General features: G+C 53.6%; 1 protein-coding gene and 1 long non-coding RNA gene across 3 annotated transcripts in view; one reads left to right on the forward strand and one right to left on the reverse strand.

Annotated features, from left to right (window-relative positions):
• Itpk1 (inositol-tetrakisphosphate 1-kinase) overlaps positions 1-23,863 on the reverse strand; it is a 124,873-nt gene that overhangs the window by 37,864 nt on the left and 63,146 nt on the right. For both annotated transcript variants that reach the window (XM_048362973.1, XM_048362974.1), the window contains exon 3: positions 8,334-8,459. In XM_048362973.1, the coding sequence (XP_048218930.1) occupies positions 8,334-8,459 (126 nt within the window). The remainder of the gene's footprint in view (positions 1-8,333; positions 8,460-23,863) is intronic.
• On the forward strand, positions 72-23,253 carry LOC125363659. The gene is made up of 3 exons (XR_007213264.1): positions 72-83; positions 8,547-8,549; positions 19,937-23,253. It is a non-coding gene; the product is annotated as an uncharacterized LOC125363659 (long non-coding RNA).

Here is a 23,863-nt window from a genome sequence, read left to right on the forward strand (position 1 = left end):
TATGCACATGGCAGAACCAAATGGCAGTCCAGAAAAGCAGCTGGAAGGAAGACAAATATGGCAGAGAGTGAAGGGTGTGAGAGGTTCCTCATGGCACAAGGGCCGGCACAGTGCTGGGTACACAGAGGGGCCGAGGACAGTCACACCTCCAACATACTGGTTTCATGAGGCTCTGCAGAAAGAATAACCTGTACCAGGAGGCCAGGGCATGGGAGGCAGGGCTGTGAGCTCTCAGCAGACCACTGGAGCGGACATTACCCAAGGCCAAGGGCCAAACAACACCCAGGCAGAACCTTCCCAGACCCTCCTAGATCACAGCACGCCACATGGTCCGGAAAAGCCTTCGTGGGCTCAGGGGTCTTGGCACAACAGAATGTGTGAGGCAGCCATAGAGCTAGAATTGGAGATTTGCATAGCTAAACCTTGTAGGTGGGCTCAAGAGAAGGTTGTGCCGGCCTCCAACATACACCAGGGGCACTAAGCCTAGCCACAGACAGGGTGCCATTCACAGCAACTACCGCTGAAGTGTGCAGTATGCAACCTGTGTGACAGTCCCTGGCAGGCAACCCATCTGCTATTTCCAATCACTGGCAGCCCAGCCATGCCTGGCCTGACCCAATCCCAGCAGAAGAACCCCGAGGCACCAGCGAGTTGAGACAAAGGCTGAGCTAAGAAACAGGCTGAAGCCTTGTAACTGCCAAGGTCTTTATGCGAACACAACTCCGTGACGTGCACCTCAGCTCTCTTAGGAATACATGAAGCATCGAATAATTCACAACATCTCTTACAACTTAGGGGCTCTGACTGCAGAGTGGCCAATAAAATGAAAGAGACTTTGGGGTCCTCCCTGAGCCAGGCCTGAGGAGTGAGACAGGAGCCCTGGCCTTCTGTCCTCGGGGCACACAGCATGTGACTGCACAGCCCCATCACCTGTGGGCCGGCAAGACCTGTGCCCAGACAGCGAGGGTGGAGGTAGGACAGGACAAGGGCAGAGCAGGCACTAGCCCTGGCAGGATCAGCCCCTCCGGCCCCTGCTGTCCTTCCCTGACCCCTCTTGGTCAGCCTAGGTATGCGGAGGGTGCTTCCTCACTGACTACTTCCTGTCTGCCTTTTTCAAACAGCTCCTCGAGAGAGCCAGACTTCCCTTCCGCAGATAGATACCAACCCTCATTTGTATTCTGGAGAGCTGCTCTGTCTGAATACTAAGCCTGGGGCCTCTAGGAACACAGGCAACCAGCCTCTAGGAAGTGGAAGTGTGTGTGTACAAGTAACTACATTTGTGAGTGTGACTGAATATGTATCTGTGAGTCTGCATACAGGTAGAGATGTTTAAGTGTATTATGTGTGTGAATGTGAGTGTGTGTCTGTATATATGCACATGTGTTTATGCATGAGTATGTCTACGAGTCTGTGTGACTTGTACATGTATGTACATGTGCATGCATGAGAATGAACATGTGTCCCTTGTGCAAATGTGCACTAGTGCATGTGTACAAATGAGATGTCGGTGTGAGCATGCCACACATGCATGTGTGACTGCATGTATAAGAGCATGTTTTGCACTTGCACAAGTACATGTGTCAGTATACCCATGCACACATTAATGTGACTGCACGTGTGTATGTATGTTGTACAGATGTGAAGTTACATGTGAATACATACATGTGGGTATATGATTGTGTCAGTGTGCACGTAGGTAGACAAATTTGAGTGTGTGTTATGTATGGGTGTATGTATACATGTGTGCAAGAATGTGTATGAATTGTGTCAGTAAGTGCATGTATACACATACAAGGGTGTGCATGCGTATGGGTGTGCATGCGTATGGGTGAATATATGCCATTATGTACAAGCGTGTGTACATGTGAGAATATGTGTATAAATTGTGCATATTATGTGTTGGGGTGAGTGTGCATGTATCTGTGTGCAGGCATGCATGTGCCGCGAGTGCTTGAGTAGGTGTATGTATGAAGGAGTACATGTGTCCGTATGTGCAGCTACATGTATGTATATGTGTCTATGCACATACATGTGAGTGTGGGTGGTTGTTGGCATGTACATGCACGGGGAGGGGGGAACTCCTAGGCAGCAAATGTGCTACCTCACTTCACTAAAAGGGCTGGGGTTTGGGGCGGTTCCTGAGAACATGCACAGAACCACAGGGCTCAGGAACATAGGCCAGGAGAAGAAGGGTATTCTAGGAAAAGGAGGCAGCCAAAATAGATCTGGGGTGAGGAAGCCCAGCACCCCAAGGATGTCAGGAGCTTGGAGTAGCTGTAAGTCTCCAAGGAAAAGGGTAAGGCCAAAGGAAGGAACGAGTCCGCTGGAGATGGACTAGCTAAGGAATCTGGACTTGATCCTAAAGCAACATGGTCCTTGGCCAGGAGTGATAAGGATGGATTTGAGTTATAGAGTGATCGGTCCAGCAGTTTGCAAGACCATGGATGGAGCTGGGAACAGAACGTGCAAGACACAATGCTGGCCTTGGGAACACAAGCTGGACTTCACTATTCAGGAAGGACGGACAGGGCTGTGCTGACCCTTTGCACAACACCGTGTCTGTGATGTGGCAGAGCTGGCAAAAGGAAAATTACAACATGATCAGCTCTAGATCTATGAGCTTCTTGGACTGTTATTTAAAGCCAGGGGCTCATGCTGAAACCGTGCAGCACAGGGAGTAAGTACGGAAGAGAAAGGCCTAGGGGTAAACATACAAGCCCTGGTCAGTGGCAAGGCAGGAAACCGAGGCTGGCCCTCCCGGGGCCCTGGGCATCCAGAAGGAAAACCCAACAAGTAGGAAGAGATTGCTCCACTCTGGAACCCCTCACACCCAGCAGCGCCAGGCCAAGATGACACTGGTTAGAAGTGGGGGGAAATGGATCAGTGTGGTCAAAAGCATGGTCCTAAGCACCGTCTATGAAAGGCAGCTAGTTTAATTCAACATGCGTCCGGCTTTAAGCCTATCTATAACAGCACAAAGGGTCTGTAACATAGGAACACCACCGGCACTCAGCACACAGAAGCCCCTGGAAAGGCTTGTGGCCACTGGAACCAATGGCCACTCCCTACAAGGAGTAGGCTGCCTGGGTAGCGGAATCTGGTGTTGTCTAACATGGGGCTGCTGAGAGCCATGTCGGAGTGAAAGCCACATATATGACATGTTGGAATCCTGGCGGCTGTACAGCTTGGCAAACCCAGTCATAGGCCAGATGAGAGGTGTCTACAAAGTTCTTGCCAGGACTTTGGGGCACCTCTCTCTTCACCTGTCCCACCCGACACCTGTATGGTGTCTGTTCTACTTCTGGGCAGGTGGAAAGTCAGTCTGGGGCCCGGGCTTCCTTTCCACTTGGGGAAGTGCCGGCCACCAGGTAGGGGCACTGAAAGGCGCAAGAAGCAGCCCCGCCCGGCCCCGCCTGCCTGGCCACTCTCACACAATGGGCTCATTGTGCAGCTGGCCTTCTCCACCATGCAGAGAATGGCCTGTGACCCAGAGTCATGGTCATCCAGGCTGACCTCAACATCACCCAGGAGAAGGGCCCGCGCCTCTGGGGTGAGCATGTGACAGAAGCTTCTCATCCACACCATCTGCCAGCCAACATTTTATCATTGCATAGCACCAGCCGTGCCAAGGTCATTCCAGGAACAGCCCAGGTGATCCTGGCCCACTGACCTCCACACCAATGTAGGTTGGTGGAGGGAATTAACTGTCCATCGGCCGGCCGCTTGGCTAAGCCCCTCTGGGGGAACCATCTGAAAAGAATATAAGTTACAAGGCTGGCCTCATCTTCTAATATCCCTGGGCTTCACTTTCCTTGCCTGAAAGGCCGGGGAAGTTCTTCCATTATCCTGGAATGAAGATAAGGGGGGGCCCAGGCAGAGTGAGCTACCTGGTACTACCAGCCTGGCCAAAGATGGCCTCAGCTCCGTGACTCCACCAACCCACGGGCAAAATGCCCGAAGCCCAAGGGACCTCACAGTGTCACTCCCCTCCTCGTGGGTTTAGATGTCAGCTTCCTGATGGGTTCAAAGGCCTGGAACAGGGAAACCTATGCTTTTCCTTCCTCTGCACTTTTAGATGCTGAGGACACTGAGGGTTCACTGAACCCAATGGTGCAATCATGCCTGTGCCTGGAGCGCTGGGACACGGGGGCTTATGCCTGGGAAGTGGCAGCCAGGCTCAGCAGGGCTGCAGTGTCATCTAGGACATGGGCTGGCTGGTGAGGGGAGGAGGCGGGGACGGCGGCCAAGTCCCTCTGACCCCCGTTGCTCTGCCTCCTGGGTTAAGTGAGACCACACTTCCACAGGGCTCTCACAGGCAAGCCTCCCACCTGGGGACGCTCCGTCGCTGCCTCACTGTCTCCAATGACATCTCAGAGCTCGCAAGTCAACTGGGTATGTCATAAAAAAAAGGCTGGGTGCCCCACTGACATCCGTGATAGAGAGCTCCCCCGTGCCAGGCCTGTGCCACATGTAGCCAGGTCCCACAGCCAGGGACCGTAAGTGAGGATGGCTTGTGTATGTGCACACGCACTCACCTGTGCCAAGTGCAGTACTAAGGGCCTTGCATATACTTGTTTGTCCAATGCTCACAATAACCCTACAGGGCTTTCCAACTGTCTTGAGAAGACAATAGTGCTCCCCTCCTTGATGGCGGGGAGATCCTATTTGCTTGTTACCAACTGGGGCCAGGAAGGGGTGGCCAGAATCACAGCCAGTGTGAACTTCACGTCCTTCCCATCACCCTGCCACAGTAGATCGCTGCTCTAGCATCTCGGATTCCTAATGCCCAGCAGAACTACAGCTGACCTGAGGCTGTGAGGCTTAGCCAGCAGCAAAGCCTGGCCCCACCTGCCCAGCTACTGGCCATGCCCCTGGCGGCCAGCCTGCAGTCTCCCCCTCCCCCTCCCTCCACAGACAGATGGTATCCTCCCACTGGGCGCGGCTGCACTCGCCACAGGTGTTCTGGCTGGGGCTACTGCAGAGTGATTACTGTTTCTTCCAGGTAACATGCTCCAGCCACAGCAGCTGAGATCACAGGATGCCTGGGGATGGTGATGAGGTTCCACGTTGCTTTCATCTCACAACACTGGGGCCCAGGGACTAATTAATTAAGGTCCTTGCCTGTGCAGAGTTCATCTCACACTGGCAATGCCCTCTTCTGTGCAGGGCCTCTCTCTGCCTCCTAAGCCACTCTTAGCAGCCAGCCTGACCCTGAACCTTCTTCAGGGAAGAAGCCAAGCTCCCTAGGGTAAGAGAAAAGGAGCTAGGGTCCCTGTGCACAGACGACTACCCGGCCCCCACAGAGGCAGGGCCCCAGGGACCTTTACCCAGGTCGGTTCACTGATAACCAGATCTCAGGCAGAGCCACGGTGGCACCAGGCACTGGCTCGACATGACCCTTGGAGCAGAAAAACAACTGAATCATCCTAGTGATCCTCCAGCCCAGCCATTGTGAAGCTAATCCAAAAAAAAGTGGGGGGGGGGGGGGAGAGAGGCTGGGAGTGGTTTCTATGACAACGGGCTTGAATGACCAGCACTGTGCATCAGGTCCGCACCCTCCAATCTGACCACCTGGAGCCCGGGAGAGCACAGCTTCAGCTCAGCTCAGCCTTTCTTCCCACCCCCGGGGGCCAGAGATTTATGGAAGCATCCCACAGAGGAGGAGGAGAATGTTCCGGAGCTATTAGAACATTCCTTGTTTTTTTCCAAACACACAGTCCCAAACTCTTCTCCGGAAACCTGAGCCCTCTCTTCAGAGCAGGCCCTTCAGGTGATCCCTTCTGAGGGGGCCCTTGCCTGCCCTCAGGGGTCAGGGCAGAACGTGGGAGGGCCGGCCCTGTAAGGCAAGCCCTGCGCCCTGCTTCCCAACTCTGAAATGTCCTTCTCAGTTCCCAAACCAGCCCAATGCCCCTTGTTAGTATACAAAGAAAGAATACTAACGCAAAGAGCACAGGAGGGTCCAGCTGCAGGCCTCCCCCCCAACCTGTGGCAGAGGGGTGCTTCCACAGGTCCCCCCAGGCCAACCCGCCCTCTGCTCGCCTTCCAGGGCCTCTGGAACTCAGTCCCCTGAAGATTTGTTCTCTTCACCAAGGAGGAAACTTCCTGGGCTTATCAGATATCAGGCTTCCTTCTGAAACAGACTATAATGAAAATGTATCCCAGAAGTACCTTGAAAGGCTATTTTGGGGCCAGTGCCCTTGGCCAGTAGCCAGCTGGGTGTGTGTGCCCTGGACAGGACCCAACCAAGACCCTGTCTAGTGGCTGGCAGTGGGAAGCTACGCATCCATCCCCATGTCCCCCTGACGGCAAGGCTTGCTCTCAGTGAGGCACTTCCCTGCACTTGGAGCAGCTCCCCTGGCTGCTCCAGTCACCTGCCCTAGGCAGAGAGCTCCGTGCAGGTCTAGACGACAGTGGTGTGTTAGTTACCGGGGGCCAGCGCCAGCTGGGAGCTGTGGCTTCACAGAAAGCTGGCCCGCACAGGAGGGCCCAGGCAGCCGCACGGAAGCGGCAGGACAGCGAGCACTCAGCACATCCCACCTCCCGTGCGCCGGGGTGTGGACTCCTCAGCCGCCACCCACCCCAGAGGGTGAGTCTAGATTGACTTCCCGGGCCCTAGGACTCAAACGTCTGCCTCTCGTCTACCTCTGGAGAAGCAGCAGGGGAGGGGGGGTAAGCAAGGCCCAGCTAGCCTGGCAGGTTCACCTGACCCCCGTGGGGGCCTTGAGCAAGCTACGCACCCTCCCTGCCCCTGCTTCTTCACCTGGGTGGGGGACGAGCAAGTGAGTTCATGTGTGTAACACATGTAAGTCCTTGACGTCAGAGCCTAGCACGTAGGGGCTGCTTTGCAGATGCCTCCCATGGTAGCGGTGCCCACTTCTCATGACACAGTGCCCAGCCTTCCAGGGCTTCCGGGTTGCACAGCACCCAGTCCCAAAGGTCTGCACAGTTGGTCAGACTCAGCTGTGCTCCCCAGGGAACTTCCCAATATGGCACCACAGGCACAAGAACTGGCCTTCCGGAGGACACAAGGGTTTGGGAGTGAGCCAGGTGAGAGGAAGGCCGTCAGCCAGGGGCTGCAAGGCAGGATAATGGCAGAGGTTGGCCTGAGACGTGGCAGAAGCACTTAAAGCAGGCGTGTCCTGCCCGAGGGCCGCAGAGACTCAGTGGGCACAGGGTGGGCACTTCTTGGTCTGGCGTTGGCACGGGGCAGGGCTCGAGAAGCATCCAATCAGCAGGCAAACATCTCCTGTCCTGTCTGTACTCCCACCGGAGCACCCGGCACGCGGGATGGACTCAGCAGGACGTGGAGGCCGGCAGTGAGCAGCTGCCGAGGAGCGCCTCACTTCACCGCTGCCCGTCCGCTCCTCCAAGCAGGCTGGCTGGGTTTCCTGTGACTGGTGCCATTTTACCACCAGACTGGAGGCCATGAGCACACCTCTTCCCTGGCCTCAGCCCCGAGAGAGGAGAGAACCGGCTTCAAGCCCCCAGCAGAGCAGAGGCCCCAGAGGGTATGACGGGGGACAGACCCCATCCAGTCCCAGGAGTGGCTGCCACGGCACTGGGGACCACCCTCTGTGGGGAAACACAGGAAACGCGACTGCCGCAGGGAGTCACCAGGAAGTGAGGAGGTCGAGGCCCCTGACCTGAACATGTGGGACAGAACACTGTCGGTAGCACGGCTTCTGGGGTGACAAGAGCCTCTTTGTCTTGAGACAGACCTGCAAGCACAGGGTCCCACCAGGGAGGCCTGGGAACAGCCACTATTGGGGCTGGGTTCGCTAATAGATGACTGTTTCATGAGCCCCAAGCTGCTTTCCAGAGGGAGGACTTACATCCGTCCACAAGGGGGCAGGTCAGTGGTGTCAGGAGGCAGCTAAGTGGCAGGTGATCCATCACCAAGGGGCTGGGACAGGGTGCTGCTGAGGAAATGGAAAGGGCGGGGGGGGGGGGGGGGGACCAGACCCAGGAGAAAGGCCATCTCAAGCTCTCCACAACTAGGTGCAGGCTGGGTTTGAGGGGAGAGTGGAGGGCCCTTCATCACCAAAGCAAGTTTTAGTTCAAAGGCCGCGGGGACAGAGGGATCTCCGAGGGCATGAAAGTCACATCTTGATCAAGCAGAGGTGGCAGGGGCCGCCACCATGTCTGCTCAGCCCCCATGTTACACCCACACAGGCCTAGGCTGCCAGAAAGCACCTGCTCGTGGAACCAGGGCCTGCCAGCACAGAGCCACGCCTGTGAGTGACCTTGCAAGACAGCTGCTACATCTCTAGGCTGCACACGCACGCAGCCAGGTCTGGGCTCTCCTCCCCGCCCCCCTGCCGGCCCCCACTCACCTGAAACCTGTGCACCAGCTCCAGGGACTGGCTGTCATTCTGGTCAGCCTCGAGGATGACATCGGTCAGCTTGTGGATGATCACATCCAGGGGACCCTGCTCCTCAATTGGCCGGCTGAGGTTCAGCTGTAAGGTGGGAACACACAAGAACAGCAACTTTAGCCCCGAGTCCAGTGCCCCGGCTACTTACTGTCTAAGGGCACACTGCCAGAGGGGGTTAGACTGGACTACATACAAGATAAGCTTCCTGAGCCCCCGGGTCCCCCAAATCAGCACTGCCACTGACACCTTGAGGGCAGAGCCTGCAATGGTAGTTCTGGACCCCAGGCCCTATGCCACACAGGGTCAGACATCATACAAGCAAGTGAGGGATGCTGCTTGTGCTGGCTGTTTGGAGAAAGCACTTACTCCACACGACGCATCCACCCAACAACCCTGGGAAACTGGGGCTCAGAGAGAGGGAGGGCGGTTAAGTAAAATGACTGAAGTCACACAGCCGGATCTCTGCTGATGCTCGTTCCATGAGAGTATATTTAAGAAGTCTTGGCAAAGTGGTGCTTTGGCAAGGCCAGGAGCAACCGCCTTGAGAACCTGCCACGAGCACTCCACACGAAAGCTGGAGCTTGTCATGACCGCGGAGGAGTGCAGGGCTCTCTGTGGTCAGATGAGTGCTGCCCGCCCTGCTCCACTGGGGAATGTGTTTATTTTTTTTCTTTCAGGAACACAGGGTTGGGAAGATCAGGCCCCAGGGGAGCCGGTGCCCTCCGGCTGACAATCGACATCACCTGACCCCACGCCAGGAACACCTGCCAACAGCCAGGGCAGCCTGACACCGCATTTCCTGACCTGCCAGACGTCTGTCACCGGCACTGGGCCACCACCACCTGCGAAGCCAGTCCCTTGACAGCAGTGGCACCCGCCCCGCATCTGGCTGGCCCACACAGCCTCCAGTGGAGGCTAGAGAAGGCCACAAGCTCTGCCCCTGCCTCAAGCCAGTGCAGCTCCTCCAGAACTTAAGGCTGCCTCCACATCCTCAGTGAAGACGCTGAACGCCAGTAACAACTGCTCGCTCCAAGTCGGCACCATGTTCACAGCTCCAATACATTTGCGTCCTTTTCTTCCCAACCACTATGGGAAATTACAAATGAGGGAAGTGGAGGGCGGGATCTTGGTGGATCTGGGATGCATACTGGACCTAAGCATTCAGCCACCCTTCCACGCTGCCATCTCTTCTCTGTACACGTCCACTGTGCCCTGAGCTGCTGTCCTCTGAGCCATTAGGGACACTAGCAGAGGGTGGGAGTGAGGGGAAGAAATCAGGGGGCTCACTTCCCCACCCGCCGCCATCCTATTTCTGACAGCAGTCGCAGCCCCTGTCTGAGACAACCACTATCTCTGCAGCTCTACTTATATTTCCAGCCCCCTTGTCCCTCTAGGCCTGGGGGTGTGGCAGCTTTCCACATCTGTTCACACTGGGGCGCTTGGTCCCTTGTCAGTCCCTCAATCATCCCCCACTTGTCAGATATAGTCCTTTATTTAACTCCTTTTCAGACAAATCTTTGGAATGTGCCAGCTCTTTCCTGCTGGTGCCCTTGCTGCCTCTCTTTTTACAATCTGCCAGGGGAGATGTTAAGAGATCACCTTTACTTAGAAAAAGAAAATGTTCAGAAACTATCAAGGAATACACTGTCTTCCCCATGGTGACAAGCTTGTATACAATTCAAAATAAAACAAAATAAAGTAAGACCCAGACATCCAAGATATCAACGCCCTCTCCCAGGGCTCCTAGACAAGAAAGGGAAGGGTCACATCCCAAGTACCTGCTGAGACTTGGGCACATGTTCATCCACACAGAAAGTCCAAGAGCCAGGAGTACTACCTCCACCACAACAAAGAAACCCTAGGAAGGAAAGTAGCCAACCAAGCCACCCACCTGGCTCACCATGCCCCTGGGTCAGTTTCCCTCTAACAGAGAGGTGAAACCGCAAGCCTTCCTGGCTCGATTTACAGACTTCATGCTACATTTCCATCCCATCCTTCCTCTCCCCCTACCCCCAAGCATTTATTTATTTATTTATTTATTTATTTATTTATTTATTTATTTATTTATTTATTTATTTAGTGAACTCAGGGCCTGGGTACTGTCCCTCAGCTTTTTTGCTCAAGGCTGGAAACTTCACCACTTCACCCACAGCTCCACTTCCCGTTTTTCAGTGGTTAATTGGAGATGAGTCTCAAGGGCTCTCCTGCCCAGGCTGACTTTGAACCTCAATCTTCAGACCCCTTAGTCTGAGTAATTAAATTATAGTAGTGTGTGCTACTGGCACCTGGTTCTTTAGGGAAAACAAAAACAAAACAAAACAAAAAAACATACTTTGGAGAGAAGTAGAGAAGTCAACAACAGAAAAAGTGAATAAGAGACTTTTTTTTTTGCCAGTCCTGGGCCTTGGACTCAGGGCCTGAGCACCGTCCCTGGCTTCTTCCTGCTCAAGGCTAGCACTCTGCCACCTGAGCCACAGCGCCCCTTCTGGCCGTTTTCCATATATGTGGTGCTGGGGAATCGAACCGAGAGCTTCATGTGTAGAAGGCAAGCACTCTTGCCACTAGGCCATATTCCCAGCCCCAACAGGAGACTTTTGTTTTGTCTTTTGCCAGTCCTGGGCCTTGAACTCAGGGCCTGAGCACTGTCCCTGGCTTCTCTTTGCTCAAGGCTAGTACTCTGCCACTGGAGCCACAGTGCCACTTCTGGCCTTTTCTATATATGTGGTGCTGAGGAATCAAACCCAGGGCTTCATGTATACAAGGCGAGCACTTTACCACTAGGCCATATTCCCAGCCCCAACAGAAGACTCTTGAGGGGCCACAGACAGCGGTCCATTTCTTCTGTGCTCCATTTGACAGATGCCACAAACAGGAGGCCGATTTTTTTTCTGACCAAGACAGCTGCACAGAGAATGAAGCCTGCATGCAGGTGGTACCGGCACACTCGCCAGGGCCAGGCGGAACGACCGTGCCAGCCCCCACGTCACCAGAGAATCCTCCCAGGCTCCCTGAAGCAGGATGGGGCAGACACCAGCCTGACAGGGGCCAGGGGTCCCCAGAGGACCGGGTAAAGCGTAGACAGAGGGGATGCCCGGCATTAGCCTGAACACTGTAGACCTGACAACCATGGACTATTTGGAAAATAAGCTCCCTGTGTTCCTGGCTGCTTCACTGAAGGTAAACAGTTGAGTTCTGGAAGGCAGCCATCTTCCTTTGTGTATTTTCCAAGCATTTTTAGGCCAGTAAAGCCCTTTCACTAGAACAGCAACTTGGGACACACAGCAGCCCGGTGGCTCTCCTGCTGCAGCATCTTTGCGGGGCACAAGTGCAGCTGCTGGTGGCCAGAAAGGCTCTCTGGGCACCATCGTTCCTCAAGCAGCCAGACCTTCCATAATCACGGTGAAGGGATCACCGCAAAGGACCCTTAGTCTCTCCCCAGCTGCTGCAGGCTGGCTCCTGAGACCAGGGACACTGGAGAAGAGGTGGTCCCTGAGGAGAGGGGACAACTCAGGGAAGGGGTTCTCAGGGAGGGATGAGCTAGAAGAGGACTCCCCAGGCACAGTCTCCCCGATGGAATGGGACAGAGGCCTGGGCATTAACTCAGTGCAAGTTTGTCATTCTGTTTTTCTGACCAGAGACTTGTCCTCTTCTGCAGCAGGATTTGATTTGTTCCTATTAGCAGATGACATGGGGTTCTCCAAGAAAGGATGGCCTGCTAAGGTCAGAGAAGGTCTGTGGTCACTGTTTCCAAGTCATGCTGTCCTGTGAGGCCCATACTGGGGAGTGTTCTGTGTAGAGCTCGGGATTCAGAATTCAGAGGAACAAGAGGCCTCTGTCTCCCTCAGGGACAAAGGCAGCAAGGTGGGGGAGGGGAGGAAAAGAGGGCCCAGAGGAGATAGGACAAAGGCCTCCAAACCCCAGAGGCCCCAGAGTCACTTTTAATTTCCAGAAGGATTAACCCACTCATGTCCCAACTGGTACCCAAGCTGAGCCAAGTCCTGATAATGCCCACCAACCCAGACCTATACTGAAGGATAGGATGGACATGGCAGACAGGTCTGGAAAACCCCTGAGCCCCACTGCCTCTGGTCTGGGGAAAGTCATTTAACTACTATGCCTCTAGCTGGGTGCTGGTAGCTCACACTTGTAATAGCAGCTGAGATCTGGGGATTGAGGTTCAAAGACAGCCCAGTCAGGAAAGTCCAAGAGACTCTTAATCTCCAATTCACCACCAAAAGCCAGAAGTGGATTTGTGGCACAAGTGGCAGAGCACCCACCTTGAGCAAAACAACTAAGGAACAGCACCCAGGCTCTGAGTTCCAGCACAAAAACAAAAAGCAAAACCCCAGTCTCCCTCAGTTCCCCCATCCATTATAAGAGGATGCTGCCATAAACTTGTCCCTATACTTCACAGGGTTAGTATAAGTCCTAGAGTACCCTGCCACAAACAGGATACCACTTCTGTGTCTCACTTATGTCCCCAGAACCCTGGGCACATCCTTCAGGCCTGGCCTGTCAAGTTATATGACTTGGCGACTGTCTCCCGGCCCCAGGCTGCAGGCTAACATGGCCTCAAGGCTCTGGAGTGATTGATGCCCTGCACAGCGCCGTGGCATTACAGGACCATAGGGGCACAAGGCCACTGAACAAAACCTGAGGCTCCCTGCACAGCCCCAACAGGCTGCAGCTGACAGGGAGGCTCACAAAGCTGCCTCCGCAGGCCAAGTTGGAGCGAGTCAGATGCAGGCAAGGCCCGCATGGCCACCACCCTCTCTGGACCTCCGTTTCCAGAGTCCTACACTACCATAAGGTTCTTGCCACATGCTCGGTGCCACACTGTTCTGTCTGAGCCCTTTGCATGGAGAGACTCATGAAATTCTCATGACCATAGAAGAGTTCACGAGTAAGGGCAGGTAAGCGGCCTACAAGCCTCACACCCCCATTAACAATGTCCCCTGTTCCACAATCAAGGCTCTCAGCTGAATCTCTCTCCTTGCTGGATTTCTGACCAGTGGGATTCCTTGGTGTCACTCCTATCTTATTGTATCTCGTGTCATGTGAGCTCAATAGATGCTGGAACTTGACTTCTGCAGAGCCTAGGTCAACTGTACTGGCTCCCATTGGTCTTTGAAGTGTACACTGCCACACCAAAACTTGCTAAAGATGACATGTAACCTTGACACAGTGCTTACTTTGGGCTATATGCTGTGCTCACGTAGAGTAGGAGATCACTCCATTACAAAGAGGTTGAAACCTACATCTCTCTTTTGCCAAAGCTAGAAAATTGACCCCTGTACCAAAACACCCCCAGAAGTCTGGGGATTTCCTTTACCTTCTCCTTCAGTGCACCCTGATGGGTGGTCATTTTTACCTGTAATTTCGCATGGTAGCCACTATATCAAAAGTTCAGCCTGAGCCAAGCATGAAACAAATGGCCTGCCTCAATGGTGAGCAGGCTCACACCTGGTATGTTCGCTCTCTCCAACAGTGTGCGGCTCCAGCAGGAGGGCCAGCACCTGGGACATGGAAGCCTTCGGTGCACGCAAGTCACTCAAAAGGAGTACCACATGTCCCTCGGTGAGTCAGTCAACCAAGACCAACAGGATGCACCAAGGTTGGTCCTGGGTCACCCCAGCAATCTCTGCCACAGACTTGAGAGAGACAGTGCAATTGCTCCTTCACCCATTCCTCAGTTTCCTAGTTACTACTAGGGGAGTAGGAAGACAGCAACAGGGTCAAGGCAGAGACAGAGACCCTTTTGCGCCCCTAGAGGAAGGGGCTGAGAGCACTCAGCAGAAAGATGGCAGACAGTCCCTTGTAGTTCTGGTATCAGAAAAAGTGCCAGCCAACTTCATCCAGAAAGTTGCAAAGCTATCCAGCACGCACAGGTCCTTAAGCTGATCCCATATTCTGCCCAGGGCTGCATCCAGCGCTGAAGAGCCAGGTTCAAAAGCAGTCAATGTAAGTAGAGGATTCTTGCATACAAGAGTGAAGGCTGCACAGCGAAGGGCACAACCACCACAAGGGCCACGGAGATGGCCGTGAAGGGGATCTCGGTGGAACAAGGGTTTGTGCTTATACGAAAGTGGGAGAAACCGCATGTGCTGTGGAAAACCCCGGGAGGACTCTGGACACGTACGTGAACACAGGAGGGCCTTGGGGACGCGGCCCTTTTCTGGACATGTGGTAACACTGCACTTCCTGGTTCCCTGGAAACCAGAGACCTGTGGATAAAGTGGCCCAGGTCCCTTCACAGGCAGAGCATTTCTTTCGAATGTGAGGGCCTGTGGGCCTTCCCCTGGCCAGGGCCCAGTGACCTTCAAATGCTCACTGTGATGGCCAGGATGAAGTTCCGCTGGCCCCTGTCAGGTGGCATAAAAGGTAAGTCATAGGTTTGGCCATGTCTTCTATCCTGACACCCCACACCAGTGTCTCTGCTCCTTTAGGTGAAACAAGGTATGAATGGGACAGGAAACAGGGAATAAAAGCAAATTACAGTTAATGGGCCCCCAGGAATGGGGTGGGAGAGCTGAAAGGCTCTTAAAAATAACTTACCGCTTACTATTTGGATAAAATGGAGATTTATGCTGTGAGAGGAAGATTACTGCCCCCAGTCTCTTTATTTCTTCCCCTCCCTCCCTCCCTTCCTTTTGCTGATCCTTAAGCTTGCATTTTTGTTCTACCACTTGATCTACAGCTTCACTTCTGGATTTTTGGTGGTCAATTGGGAGACAACAGTCTCACGAGACTTTCCTGCCAGGGCTAAGAACCAAGATCCCAGATCTCAGCCTCCTGAGTAGCTAGGATTACAGATATGAGGCACTGGTGCTCGGCTCCAATCCCTTCTTTAAGATAGAATCTTTGAACAAACCACACCATGCATTTCGCTGTTCTCCAGCACCTGCAGCCTCTAGCTCCCTGCTGAGGCCCCTGACCCCTAGCACCTGGGGCCCAGCAAGCAATGAAGCAGTGGGAGCGGAGCCCTCTCTCTGTCACCAAATACATCTCCACCTGTGCAAGGGAAGGAAGAGAAGAGTGGCTGGTGAATGTGGACCCACATGGGAGGAGTCAAAGGCTACAATACAAAGTATAGCTGTGCTCTGTGTGTTGGGGGAGGTGAGGGAATCGCCAGTCGCAAAGCCGGAAGCGCAAACTCACAGGGCCCTCTTGCCTTCAGTGCCCTTCTTCACAGTGCCAATTCCCTTTCCTGAGGTACCCTAAGAAGAGAGGTGGCCCCTTCCCTGGCAGAAGGGTGCCAAGGGTCAGGGGGCAGGGCTGAGTGTCCACTATGCAGGCCTGGGGAGGCTATGTGACCCCTCTGTTTCCTTCCCTGCATAGCCAGGATAAGTGAAACCGCCATCACCTGCATACCACGTCACCCATGTGCCGCAAGGGCCAGGGACCCGTCAAGGCATCTGCAAGTGGAGGTGAGCCTGTGATCACGTGAGGCTGGATTTGCTCCAGCTCCAATTTAAGCCTTCTGTGTCTTGTCTGGCTCTCTGCCAGGACAATCCCAATAATCCCTCCCCCAGATCCACCAGAAATTCACCCATACCAGGTGCTAAGAGAGCCATCCAACCTTTCACCGAATCCTCACATCCCTAGAAGGCCAGGGCTGTTGTGCCCATTTACACACGAGACAAGGAAGGTTCTGACAGGCAAAATAACTGAACTGAGGCTGGATAACCAGTAAGGCACCTCGGATACTGTGTCTGCAGCCAGGCTGGAGTATAGCTCTAAGGAAAGGGAGTGATTCTGAAACCCTAGCTGGAGGGTCGGAGCTTCCTCCAGAACATCATCTCCAGAACCGGTGTCAGGAAGCACAGGGGTTGTGATCGTGTGCCCTCTGAAGCACATCCTGCTCCTGGGGTAGTGCTGAAAGCCAACACAAGGGGCACTGTTGTGATTGCCCCAAAAGAACAGGTCAAGTTCATCAGGAAAGGACAGGTCAGCTAACTCATGATAGCCTGCACCGAATCTCCGCATGGTTAACAGGCAGCTGCCATGGAGGAGAGGAGCCGAGCGCTTACAAAGCACAGGGGGCTTCTCATGCTGCCCCACCTGAATTTAGTTATTTGTTTTTCATATTGGTGGTGGTACTCAAGTTTGAACTTGGGGCCTATTGCTTACTGGGAAGGTGCTCTACCATATGAGACACAACCCTTTTTGCATTGTGCAAACCCTCCCTGTTTGTGCTTCCCACGGATGCCAGGCACTTATCACCATGCCTAGCCATTGTGCTCCCTCCTCTTCCGCCCCTGTAGGTGGGATGACATCCAGCCATTGGTTAAGATAGAGTCTAGAGAACTTTTTTTTTTATGCCTGGGCTGGCCTAGAATAGCAATCCCCCCCACGTCTACCCCCGAGGTTGCTAGGATTACAGAGTCATGCCACCATGCTCAGTGTGCTACTTGAAACTTCAAACCAGTGAAATGTCTTGCCTCTTTTTTCTTTTGTCAGTCGTGGGGCTTGAAGAACTCAGCGCCTGGGTGCTGTTCCTGAGCTTTTCTACTCAAGGATAGCGCTCGACCACTTTGAGCCACCACGCCACTAATGTCTTGCTTCTTTCAAGTCTTCAGTGACAAAGTGAATAGTATGTAGGAAAAGCATATTTAGAGTTAGAAAGGCCTGGGTTTAAATCCAGCCAGAATCTAACACACCTTGACCACCTGCTATTTGCCAGGCTTGGCTCTAGGAGCTATATGAGAATTGTCGCATTTAATCTTCCTCACGTGACCTCTGGGGCATAGCCTTTCTCACTGGGGCCTCCGCTAGTACAGCCTTAGGCCTCTGATCTTCAACAATGGGAATGATGGAGCTGTGGGCAGTGTTCAGGCCTTCAGGCAGCGACTTTCAGCCCTCAAACTGGCATCCTTATCTGTACTTTGGGGCCGTGACACCTTCTCCACCACCTGACAAGGCAGAGTTGGCAGGGCCTCAGTAGTGAGCCTGGCCCAGAGTAAGCCCTCAAGGGTGAGCCAGCCCTGTCACGCTGGGCTTCTCTGCGTTCAGTCCCTCCAGTACTTCATCAGCCACAGTTCTTGGGGGAGCCTCTACATCCAATGCCAGACAGAAACTATCTCTCAGGCTCAGGGCTCCAGTGTGATGCCAGACCACCGCTCCACCTGGAAAACCTTCCTGATACCTCAGGCTCCTACTTCTCAGGGCTGACTGATGCTGTCTGGCCTGGCTGAGCATGTGCACTGCTGGGCACTGCAGAGACTTCTCCTTGGCCATTGCTTCTGCATTCTGTGTAAGATCAGTACTGTGCCTTGTTGTTCCCTGTAGACTGGAATGGCTTGGCACCACGCCCCACTGTGTCAGGGGCCTGCAAACACGCAATGGGTTAGAAATATACCATTTACTCCCCCACTCATTCATCTCTTTATCCATCCACTTACTCATACAATACGAACTGGGCACTTACACAACTACCGCTCCAAATGTTAGCCTTATCGCACTTTGAGAAAATGAAGACTGAGGTCCCTACCAGGAAGGGGCAGGCCCATGTTTGCTGACCACAAACTCTAGCCACTTCCTTCTTATATCTACTGCCTACTTGTCTTCAGCATACTGCTTTCTCTGCCCCAGCCCCAGGTCTGGATCCCCTATACTGGGAGGGCAGGGAGGTGGAGAGTGAGTATTCCACAGAGCTCACTGGATAAGTATCAAGTTAATAACATCTGTAGGTCCCACATGGCCCAGGAATAACTACAAACACTCCAGGCCATCCGAGGAAGAAAAGTCCAGGAATTGTTAGGCCTCAGAGCAAGCGAGGCACCAAATCAGCCCCCATCCTAGCCCTGAGTCACGGCTCCTGAGGAGAAGGCATAACTGTGGGGCCTGTGGAACATCTGGGAGATTCAAGGGCTTTCCACAGTTGGGTTCCCAGCCTTGTTAGAACCGTGATCCTGAGAACCAAAGGTGCTGCACTCCCAACCACATGAACTCAGAGGTAACTGGCCCCTTCTAGACAAGACACTTTACCTGCATGCCCTCCTTGACCAGGGGGGCTGATAATGAGGGTGACTGGATTGGATTCCACGTCCCCTCCCAGAGGGCAAACCGGAGGGCACAATGTATGAATGTCTGTACCACACAAACCACCCCTTGGCAGACACGGGGACTGTAGGCAAGGGGACACGCCCCTCGCGCTGCAGGGTGCATGTTTATACTCCACAGAGCAGGCTGGAGGATGTGCAGCCACGTGACAAGCTTGGAAAACATCAGGCAGGCAGTAACACACACTTCTGCCCTTTATCTAGGATTTCAAGAAAAGAAACCACTGCTGCTTTGTAAATCATCCTGAAAGACAAGTCTTTGTTCTGTTCTGCCTCTCCTGAACCTTGATACCTGCTTTGTGGAGCCCGTCATTTATCAGTGAGTAGCTACTCAAGAGACACACAAGAAAGACTGCAGCCAAGGTCCTAGCAGTCACAATTCCTACTCAAGCAAGGGAGACAATAAACTAGAAGCAGGATTATATCAAGCAGTGATCAATTGTCATGGCATCAGGAAATAAGTGCAGAGCACTTGGTTGTACCTGTAGGGTGAGGGGGCATCTTTTAAGGTCTACCGCAGGTTGGACCTAGAGAAAAAAAGTTACCTTAGAGATAACCTTATTTAGAAATAGGGTCACTGTAGATGTTTTTAGTTAAGATGATCTCATGCTGGAGTAGACCCTCAATCCAGCAGAGCCAGTATCACTGTTAAAACAGCATTTATATCCAGACAGGGAGAACGGATGGAGATCAGGGTGACATGTACAAATCAAAGAAAGCTAAAAGACCACTAGCAGAACTCCAGAGGCTCCAGGACATGCCTGAAACAGATTCTCCCTTGGCCTTTGAAGGAAAGGCACAGCCCATAGCTTGATCTCACTTTGGGGCTCCAGACTAGAGGGTTACAACTTGTTGTTTAAACCTCGAGGACCACAGTGCTTTGTTACAGCAGCAAAGAAAGAAGCTCCACTGTGGGTGCAGGGGCAGAGGACAAAGGGGCAGGGTAGCTATGCAGCCCCCCACCCCCGCCACACGATCACAAGTGCTGTCCCAAGGGAGGTGGCAAGCCACCCCCGGGAGAGGTACTCAGCAGGGAGTTGGATGTTCCCAGTTCTCTTTGAAGAGATTGTTCCAGAAACTAAACAGATTGCCACATGAGTATCATCACCACCCTGCCTCCTGGAACACATGGCAGTTGTCTATTTTATGGCCCCATGCAACATGGGGCTTGGGTAAGAACTTCAAAAACAATGATGCTCTGAAGAGAGCCTACTACTGACCTGTCATGTGAACCTGGCCTGTCACCCTTCCTGTCCACAGCCTGTGTACGGGTGGCCTTAAAATTTAGGCCCCATATAATAAACAAGATTCTAGGTATTCACATACGAACATGGAGACTAAAGGAAGATACTATTAGGGGAGGAACCCAAAGGCGTAAAGATACTATTGATCTAAATGAATTCCAGGAAATGGAAATGGTTTTTGTTGGTGGCAGTATAGTGGTATTTGTTTTTGCTTTTAGTTTTTTGTTTTGTTTGTTCTTTTTTTCTGTCTGTTGAGGGGGCAGAAATGGAGGGAGGAAGGATGAACAAGTGCAGACATGGTACTCGGGAGACACTCCGTGGAAAGTGAACTATGCAACTTGTGAGCAGGGAAGGGAGGGGATACATGGGGGAAAGTGAAGGAAGGGTGACACTGTCCAAAAAGAAATGCCCTCATTACCTGACTTATGAAATGGTAACCCCTCTGTACACCTTAATAATAATAAAATTATACTTTAAAAAAACAACTTAGGCCCCAGACCAGGCTGAGGCCTCTGGGTCTGGCTCCAAGTACCCAATGCTGTGAGAACTGCTGCCCACTCCGACTGGATCGCTACTTCTTGCCCCAAACCTTCTTCTCTTCTCCCTGGCCCTGGCTCCAGGCCCAGGATGTTATTTTGTGCTGACCAGGGAAAACAGATCTCCCCGTCTCAATGCTGCCTTTATCTCCACGTTCCTCCCAGAATGGCAACTGGCCGCCCCCACCACAAGTGGCTAAGAATTCTCTAAGCCCAAAATATTCTTGTTGCTTCCCTGCGAACAAAAGGAAGGAAAGCTCTTGAGTCAAAGCCCCCCAAAGCCTACAGAGCTCTTTTGTGAGCCCCCAGGCAGACTCTCCACTTCTTCCTAATCTGAAGGCAGCATTCCTCAAGGAAGTTTCCAGTCTGCTATTTGGTATAATCTTGACTATGAAGTACTAAAAATGTCTTCAGCGTTCCATGAAAGAGACGTTCAGTGCTCAGGATCATCTGTGAGGACAGGTTATGCCAAGCTCAACAAGGGGCTCGCTGTAAGACTTCTCTGCTCCTGTAACAGGCTTGTCTGTGCTGGAGACAGGCAACGTTGCCCTGCTCTCTTGGGAGAATTCCAGAAACTGAAGCCAGGTCACAAAAACCCAGAGACCCAACCAAACCCCATCTGATCCCCCACCCCCACCCCCTACAGAGGAAGTTCTGTGGGGCCATGCACACACCACACCGCCAGGCGTGATACCAATTAGCCATATCCTAGAGGACATGTGTCAGCCTGGCTCTGGCTGTGACCTTGGCAAGTGGCTGGAATGCATAATGTGGGTGGTATTCTGCAGACTGTGATGTACTCTACAGCAGCCTTGAGGCCCAGGGCAGCGGGTAACAAAGGCCAGGACAGAGTTGTGCCCTGGGAAGCCAGCCCATTTCCCTGTGAGCAGGCTGGGCCTTCTCCAAAGGGAGGCAGCAGCAAGAGCCACTGAGAAGGCCTTGGTGCAGAGAGAGACCTGGTGACAGCATATGCCCATGCCCTGAAAGAGCTTGAGGAGGTACAGGTCTGGGACCTGTCGATATACAAATGACATCCCCACATCAACTTTGTGGGTCCCTGATTCGACTCCAAGGATCACCTGCTGTCACTGCAATCCCCAAGATGAGAAGAGGTCCTCCCTGCCGGGAGTAGACAGGACAAAAGAAGCCCTCAGAGGGATGATGTTAAGTTACACCAAGCACACCAGCACAGCTGTGCCTCTGAGAGATGGCTGACAGGACAGGATCTGTGAGCCAGTGTTTCCTGAGCTAAGAAAACAGAGGGAAAGCTGTGTCAATCCATAGCATTCCATGGCCGGGCATGTAGGGGCTTTATCTTAACAGACCAGTGCTGACTCTCTCCCAACATACCTGAGCAGTAGCCAGGTGTAGGAAGAACTGATGGGTAAGGTGGACACAGTGGCCACCACCAGGAAAGAGGGCCCAGTGCAGGATTGTGGCAGGAGCTAAGGGGAAATGGATGGGGTGGCGGGGGGGGGGGGGGGGGCGGGTGGAGTGGACAGGGAGGAAGCTGAGGTGGGGGCTTCCTATTGAGAAACCAGCAGCAGGCTACCTCCAAACCAGGCCTGACTACATGAGGCCCAGCCAGGCAGGGTAAATGTCAGGCACAGGGAGCAGCCTGTGGAGCAAACAGTACTCAGGCAGCCAAGACAGGCCTAGAATAAGGGAGAGGAACAGCAAGGCCAGGAACGTACAGGGGGATAGTGCGGAGGGCAGCACAGGCAGGACTTATTCCCATCAAGGGGACAGGACAGGATGCTAGCCATCAGCTTTTTCCAATGTCAGGAATGAAGAAACTGGGCTGGAGTCCCAGCTTGCCATTTGAATATGAATCCAGGGAGCAGTTCAGCACTGTCCAGTGGCCCCCTAAATCCTGGCAGGATGCCTTCCTCCTGTGTTCTCCCCCAGCATCCTGACCCAGCACAGCAGACTGAACCAGGAGGTAGCATCAGCCTCATAGCACTTGCTGCAGCCAGGGGTTCCTATGGCAACCCCCCACCCCCTCCTGCAGGGGCAGGAGGATTTTGGAAAGCCAACACCCAGCAAGGACCAGGTCACTGCACTTGCTGGGGTGCAAAGGGGGTTGTTCCAAGCTTTTTGGTTCTGACCCAGAGAACTCCCATTCCCTCTGGGGACACTGAAGACCTCCTGAGAGGAAACCCCAGCCCCTCTGTCAAGTTCACACTTCTACCTCCTCCTCTACGCTTCGGCTTTAAGGAGCTTCCCTGGGAATGGACGTGGGAAGCAGGCCCCTGATGGCCAACATTCTCCATACTGTGCTTCCTGGTGGAGGGCAGGGCCTGCCATCTGGGTTCCCTGGGACCTTGGATGTCCTAAGAAGGTGGGGACTCAGGGAATTCTGTGGCTGGCTGGGCAGATATGGGATGATCCATTAGCAAGGATAGAGAGGGGGAAGGCAGCACGGAGTCCCCTGGGGTGGGTGGATAAGTCACATCATCTGGAAACAGCTGGTGTGGACAGTGGCACACATGGGTGGTGGCAATGCCTGTGCCAAGTGCACCTTCATGGTTGAGCTCCAGTCTCCACGCTCCCTCTACTGGCCAGGGCTTTCTGCCCCAACCCCAGCCCAGCAGCTCCGAAGGTCCCAGGTCCTAGGCACCTGTAGTCATCAGCCCAGTCCTGTGGCATGTGTGCACTCTTCCTTGGGTCCCCTCTCCTCCAGTGGCCTCTACGGTCTTCAGGCCAGTGGCTGCTTTCCTCTACCCACATCCCTGTGAAAGAAACAGCTGGACTCACTTGGGTCTGACCTCACTAAGCTCTGACTTGGGAGACCTGGTTAAGCCCTGTCACTGTCCTTTTGCACACAGAGACCTGAGCTTGCTCGGGCCGCTAACACTCATCCGGGAAAGGGGGGTGGAGGTGGGGGCTGCTAGACAGACAATGGACCCTTGGGAAAAGAAAACAGGCTCTTCCAGAATAACCCAAGAGGAGTGGGGGTGAGGGCAAAACAGCAAGCAGTTATGCAAGCTGGGGCAAGTCTTGCCTGGAGGTGGTGGCAAGTGGTCTCATACATGGGGAGACCCTGGAAATTCTGCATATGGAAGGCAGTGGGAGCCGGAGGGCAACAGATGGCCAGAGAGGCAGTGTTGCCTGGGAGACAGGAAGAGGGACTGGGCAGGCAGAGAAACTCCACACAAGCGGTGCTCAAGGGTGGCAACTAGCACAGCTGACCAAAGATGGATGCCTGGAGGCCTGAGTACACCCTGTCTGACCTCGTGGGTACCAAGAGACAGCAGGGCAACCAGAGCTGGCCTTCAAACACAGCCTCCTTTTCAGTTACCAGGGAAAGACCCTTAGTGAGGTTAGCCCAGGAGCCTACGATGACCTGAAGTCCAGGTTTAGGGGTGGGAGGCATGGACAGTCCAGATAAGGAGGTACGGGGTGCCAAAAGACCACCTACCCACCCTGGCTCTAGCCCATTCTCAAGGTGTTTCCTCAGAGGCTGGAAACAGGAGCCGGTAGGGAGTGTAGAAGAGCTACAGGCAGCAGCTGCAGAGTGGATGAGCCCCACTACTCCCAGAGGAGCCCGCAGACTAAGAAACAGAGAGCCACAGAAGAGCAGGCCACACAAGGGAACTCTGGCCTGCTGCTCCAGGAGGCCTGCAGGGACGCGGAGGGCTGAAACG

This window comes from Perognathus longimembris, chromosome 14 (genome assembly GCF_023159225.1).
Source record: "Perognathus longimembris pacificus isolate PPM17 chromosome 14, ASM2315922v1, whole genome shotgun sequence".
NCBI lineage: Eukaryota > Metazoa > Chordata > Mammalia > Rodentia > Heteromyidae > Perognathus > Perognathus longimembris.